Below are 6,829 nucleotides of genomic sequence, written 5' to 3'. Positions count from 1 at the left end.
GATAGATAGATAGATAGATAGATAGATAGATAGAGGGGATGGATGGATGGATGGATGGATGCATGGATGCATGGATGGATGCATGGATGGATGGATGGATAGATAGATACATACATAGATACATAGATAGAGGGATTACTGGATGGATGGATATGTAGAGGAATTAATGGATGGGTGGATGGGTGGATGGGTGGATAGATGAATGGTGGATGATGGATGGTGGATGGATGGATGGAGGGAAGGGTAGACAGATGATAGATGATGGATAGATTATAAGATACATTGATTAATAGTTAATGAGATAGATGGATGATAGGTAGATAGTGGATGGATGATAGAGATAAAGACAAGTGAAGATGGATAGATGGATGGACAGATGAATGGGGGGACGGATGGATGGGTAGATATAGAGTAGATAGATGGACAGATCTACAGATATAGAGTAGATGGATGGATGGGTGGATGGATGAGTGCATGGATGGATGGAGGGTGGATAGGGGATGGGCAGATAGATGGAAGAGTAGACAGGTGATAGATGATGGATAGATGACAGATAGATGATGGATGGGTAATAGGATAGATTAATAGCTAATGAGATAGATGGATGATAGGTAGATAATAGATGGATGGATGACAGACATAGAAGATAAAGACAGATGTAGATGGATGGATGGATGGATTTGCAGATACATGATAGATGATGGGTGCTTGGTTAGATGACAGATAGATGATGGACAGATGATAGATAGGATAGATTGAGTAATTGATAATAAGGTAGATGGATGATAGGTAGAGAGTAGATGGGTGGATGATAGAGATAGAAGATAAAGACCGATGTGGATGGATGGATGGATGGATGGATGTATAGATGGATGGATGGATGGACGATGGATGGACGGATGGGTGGTGGATGGATGGATGGATGGATGGGCGGATGGATGGACGGATGGGTGGTGGATGGATGGATGGATGGATGGAAGGTTGAGTGGATGGATGGATGGATGGATGGACGGATGGATGGTGGATGGAAGGATGGATGAATGGGTGGACGGATGGATGGATAGGTGGATGGACGGATGGATGGACGGATGGATGGTGGATGGATGGATGGATGGATGGATGGAAGGTTGAGTGGATGGATGGATGGACAGATGGATGGTGGATGGATGGATGGATGATGGATGGATGGATGTATGGTTGAGTGGATGGATGAATGGGTGGACGGATGGATGGATGGATAGGTGGATGGACGGATGGATGGAAGGTTGAGTGGATGGATGGATGGATGGGTAGATGGATGGATGGATGGATGGGTGGATGGATGGATGATGGGTGGATGGATGGTTGAGTGGATGGATGGATGGTGGACGGAGGGATAGATGGATAGGTGGATGGACTGATGGATGGACGGATGGATGGTGGATGGATGGATGGATGGATGGGTGGATGGATGGATGGATGGATGATGGATGGATGGATGGATGGTTGAGTGGATGGATGAATGGGTGGACAGATGGATGGATGGATAGGTGGATGGACAGATGGATGGATGGGTGTATGGATGGATGGATGATGGATGGATGGGTAGGTGGATAGAAACAGAGAGAGATTTTACAGAATTGTCTCATGTGCCCATGGGTCCTGCAGGTCTGAAATCTTCAGGGCCGGCCAGCAGCCTGTTGTGGATGCTGCCATCTTGAGCCCAAAGGTTGGAAAGTCAGGCAGAATTTCCGTGTTGTTCTCTGGAGGCAGAATTCCTCCCTCTTAGGAGCCGCTCTGTCTGCTTTCTTCTGTGTCCTTCAACTGATTGGGTGAGGCCCACCCACCATGTGAAGGGTAGTCTACTGATGGAAAGGTTCATCTCCTCTAGAAATCAAACACCACAGTGACACGTAGGTTAGTGTGTGACCACGTGTCTGGGCGCCACGGCCCGGCCACAATGACGCATGAAACTCACCATCTGTGCCGTGAGTCGTTCCTTCTTACCCTTGAGTCTGTCCTGTAACTGTTCTCCGCGGACCCTCACTGAGCACTCTGGGATGAGTCCCGTGGCCTGTGTGTGCCTGGACAACACCACACAGACACACGTGTGCTCCCCACCCCCAAACACACACAATGACTTGACTTGTTTTCAAACTTACAAGAGCTTCCCAGTTTCTTCTCTCCTGTCTTTCCGCTGAACGGGGTGCTGGGGATTTTCCGCAGTGCTGGCTCTTGAGCCCTCACCACCGCCCTGTTTGCCTGTAGCCGGAAGACTCTGGAAGGTCCACTACATGACCCCCCGTTTCCACCCAACGGGGGCGGGCGCCTGCTACGACCAAGGCTTGTGCCCATGCTCCGGGGACGGCGTGACCCAGCACAGCCCGCCTTTGCTGTTCGACCTCGCCAGGGACCCTTCAGAGGCGCGGCCCCTGTCCCCTCGCTCGGAGCCCCTGCACCGCGCGGTGCTGGCCCGGGTGGACAAGGCGGTGGGACGGCACAGGGCGACCCTGACCCCTGTGACCCCTCAGTTCTCCCTGAGCAACATCGTCTGGAAGCCGTGGCTCCAGCCGTGCTGTGGGACCTTCCCCTTCTGTGCCTGCACCGAGCACGGAGATCCCCCCGCCGAGGCCTGACCGCACAGCGGCCGTGATGCCCGCCCTCCAGCTCAGGTTGACCAGCGTGTGCACAGAAAGGGACGCTCATGCACTGTTGCTGGGAATGCACACTGGCGCAGCCACTCTGGAGAACAGGAAGGCCCTTAACCCCCAGTCTAGTCATCGCACTCCTGGGGATCCGCCCGGAGGAAATGAAAAGTCCTAGAAGGCGAGGCTACAATAGTGGCCGCCGTGGCCCGGGGGGAGATGGGGACGGGGGTGGTCACAGGGCACGAGCTTGTGCTTGTAAGGGGTCTGCCCGTAGATCACAGCTCGTAATACCGTGTTGCACACTTGAACGCTGCAATGCACCATAAATACATGCAGTTGTATCTGTCACTTGTACCCCAATAAAGCTGGGCGACAAATGTTTAAAATTTTGTTAATGTTTATTTATTTTTGAGACAGAGGCAGAGACAGAGCGTGAGCAGGGGAGGGGCAGAGAGAGGAGGAGACACTGAATTGGAAATAAGATCCGGGCAGAGCCCGACGCAGGGCTCGAACCTACGAACGGGAGATCGTGACCTGAGCCGAAGTCGCATGCTTAACTGACTGAGCCACGCAGGCGCCCCTGAGCAGTAAATGTTTAAAACCTCCCTCAAATGCCAGGACGTGGCCGGGGGACCCCAGAGAGCGAGCACAGTGAAAAGTGGAGGTGGGGGTCCCCTTTCTGGAGGAGGCTCTCATGGGCAGGGAGTGGGTCTCCACTTTCTCATCTGTGGAAGGAGACAATCGCAGTGGACACCCAATCATGCACCCACCCCCCCGTCCTAATTTCCCAAAGCTCGGGGGTTATCAAAGCGCCGACGTCTGATTTCTGTGCCCATTCATCTTAAAGCATATTTGGGACTGCATGGCGTCTGGGTCAGCCCTACGCAGGGGAGGTCAAAGTATGCTGCCTCCTCTTCTCAGAGATTATTTTGGGGGCTGCTCGTGACAGACCCTGGGAATAGGCGCCACGAACAGTAGACGGGAGCAACCCAGGGCTGGCAGCCTCACGCCAACGCCAGGCTCTGCCATCCCAGCCTCTGCCTCGTGGCCTCAACATGGCTGCGGCAGCTCCGGGCAGCACACAGACATTCCCGGCTGCAGGAGGAAGGGCAATTCTCCAGCAGAGTCAGCACCCGTGAAGGGGGTCCTACAAAAATCCTAACCGCAGACTCCCTCTCCCCACGGCCATCCACGGAAACCACTGTAAAGGGCGCTTGCGTGGCTCGGGAGATTGGGCCTGACTCTGGATTTCGGCTCAGGTCGGGCGCTCACGCTTGGTGAGTTCGAGGCCCGCGTCGGGCTCTGTGCCGACAGCGCGGAGCCTGCTTGGGATTCTCCGTCTCTTCTCTCACTGCCTCTCTTTCTCTGTCTCAAAAATAAAGAAATAAGGGCGCCTGGGTGGCTTAGTCGGTTGAGCGTCCGACTTTCGCTTAGGTCATGATCTCGCGGTTCGTGGGTTCGGGCCCCGCGTCGGGCTCTGTGCTGACTGCCAGCTCAGAGCCTGGAGCCTATTTCAGAGTCTGTATCTCCCTCTCTCTCTGACCCTCCCCTGCTCACACTGTCTCTCTCTCTCTCTCCTAGAAATAAATAAAAATATTTTTTAAAAATAAAGAAATAAACTTAAAAATAGCTTAAACAAACCAACAAGGAACAACTGGGAATTGAGAAAATGGAATCTTTCAAGTGGGCACGGACTTGCCCGGCTCCATTCAGGGGTAATCTCGTCAGCTGCCAAGCTGGGCCACCTTGGCTTTGGACTTGACCAAGGTGCTGATACATCGCTTCAACCCCAAATTACTCACTTAACGCCTTTCGCGGGGCCAGGTGGCTTCTAAGCCTCTGGAATTTGTGCAAGAAACCCCCCTCTGGGCTTCTTTCGTGTTTCTTTCCTCCTTTACAACTTTCTTGTCTGCTTCTTGTGAGTCAGTCTTGTTGAGTGAAACTTCTCTGCTCTCGCAAAACACCGGGCGGGGTGCAAACCTGCGTCATTTCACCGTATGCAAAACCAAGTCAGATAAGCGGCCCGAAGCAGGAAGGGGAGTGGGAGGGATTTGGGGAAGGCGCCCCGGGAAGGCAGGCTGCCCCCAGACCTTCGTCCGGAGGGGTGGCTCCTAGTGTTGGGGCTCCAGGACGGATGCCCCCCCCACCCCCGCCCGCGGGGCCAGTAGAGCTGATTTATGACGGACTGAACGTGCCCCATCTTCATCTCTGAGGCTCCTGCCAGGTGAGTTACAGTTAAACGTTGGCCACCAGCCTAACCGGTTAGACGGGCTGGGCGACGACTCAGTGCCCGGGCCAGACGCACCTCTTCCCACACCCCGGTGCTCAGGCTGCAGACACAGCAAACGAGGCTCTGCTGAACCCCTAGGGCCGTGCCTCCCCCTCGCCCTTATGCAAGCTCCGCGTGAGTGTGAGTGTGAGTGTGAGCCCGCTGTGGGCGTGGCGCGGCTGGGGCTGCACTCAAATCCCCAAACTAGGGAAATGTCGCAGAGGCGATAGGGCGTCCAGAAACACAGCTGCTCGCCACCCCCACAAAAACACCCATTCAGACCCTCGATCTCTCAACAGAAGCGTGCACTCCCAAACCCTCCAGAGAGCCAGGCGTAAAAGAGGAATCTGCAAAATTTTCGAGAAAAAAATTTTAAAACTCAAGGGAAAATATTCATCCTCTTTGGTTAGGAAAAGACGTTTTATTTATTTCTTAGAAAAAAAATTTTAAAACATTTTTATTTATATTTTTGAGAGACACAGAGAGACAATACAAACAGGTGAGGGGCAGAGAGAGACAGAGAGGGAGACACAGAATCAGAAGCAGGATCCGGGCTCCGAGCTGTCAGCACAGAGCCCAACGCGGGGCTCGAACTCACGGACAGTGAGATCATGACCTGAGCCGAAGTCAGTCGCTTAACCGACTGAGCCCCCCAGGCGCTCCAGGATAGTTTAGATAAGACGCCTACAGCCTCATCTACTTTTTAAAAAAAAACTTGATAAACGAGCAAAATTCAAAACTTGTGTGCTTCGAAAAGCACCATAAAGGGGAGCCTGGGTGGCTCAGTTGGTTAAGCGTCCGACTTCGGCTCAGGTCATGATCTCACGGTTCGTGGGTTCGAGCCCCGCGTCGGGCTCTGTGCTGACAGCTCGGAGCCTGGAGCTGCTTTGGATTCTGTGTCTCCCTCTCTCTCTGCCCCTCCCCCGCTCGCTGTCCCTGTCTCTCAAAATAAAATAAAAGCATAAAAAAAATTCAAAGAGCACCATGAGAAAAGGCAGAGAAGCCACAGATGGGGAGGGAAGGATTCCCAAATGATTATGACCCCATAACAGACAGACATCACATCAGTGGGCAAAAAGATGTGCACGTCTTCCTACTACAGAAGAGATGCATGACTGAGAGGCACACAAAACGGTAACTGGTGTGCTGCTCCTCATTCTGGAAGGATCCCCAGAAACAAGACCCCCATTCCGCTTCAGCTTGCCTGCAGCCCTGCACCAACACGTGATGCTGGGGCCCATCACGAGCATTCAAGGACCACGCACAGCCTCCAGCAAGGTATGGCCACGGGATTTGGGGAGAAGAGAAAAAAGTACTTTCCCTACATCTACACACCTTCACCCACCCTACAAAGTCAGTATATCTCCAGGTGCCTCCGTCTCCAAGTAATGATTTGATAATATGTCCAGAGCAATAAAATGTAAACACACACACACACACACATACACACAGCCAATCCTCCTAAGTACCAAAACACTAGTGATCGTATAGGTCAAATCACACCTCTGGGGGACTCAGCTCCTACGACGCTGTGGTCCTGACATCACATACCACAGATGCTGGCTCTGGCTTTATTCAGGTAACACATCGTATCACACCTGCTACGTGGATGTTGCCTAGAAGCCTCAGAATGGTTTTGAACGTCTCACTTACTGAATACGCTCATGTATTCATTGTGTCTGCCACACAGAGGACTCAATAGCCATGGAAAAACGGTAGGAAGGAAGAAAGGAAGGAAGGGCGGAGGGAAGGAAGGAAGGGAAGGAGGGAGGGAGGGAGGGAAGAGTAGATAAATGGGTCAATGGATGGGTGGAAGGATGGATGGATGGGTGGATGCATGGATGGATGGATGGTTGGATGGATGGTTGGATGGATGGATGTGTCGGTGAGTGGATGGGTCTGTGGAGGGATCGATGGATGAACGGATGCATGC

The 6,829-nt window shown here is 52.6% G+C and overlaps 1 protein-coding gene across 1 annotated transcript in view; it reads left to right on the top strand.

Annotated features, from left to right (window-relative positions):
- Positions 1-3,013, top strand: part of ARSD (arylsulfatase D) — a 20,139-nt gene extending 17,126 nt beyond the window's left edge. Inside the window, exon 10 of the mRNA XM_077754696.1 lies at positions 2,248-3,013. Within this exon, the coding sequence (XP_077610822.1) occupies positions 2,248-2,615 (368 nt within the window). The 3' untranslated portion in view covers positions 2,616-3,013. The remainder of the gene's footprint in view (positions 1-2,247) is intronic.
- Positions 3,014-6,829: the final 3,816 nt, after the last annotated feature.

The sequence above is a fragment of the Crocuta crocuta genome, unplaced genomic scaffold (genome assembly GCF_008692635.1).
Source record: "Crocuta crocuta isolate KB4526 unplaced genomic scaffold, BGI_CrCroc_1.0 scaffold221, whole genome shotgun sequence".
NCBI classification, from domain to species: Eukaryota; Metazoa; Chordata; class Mammalia; order Carnivora; family Hyaenidae; genus Crocuta; species Crocuta crocuta.
This window is presented reverse-complemented; position numbering and strand designations above follow the sequence as displayed.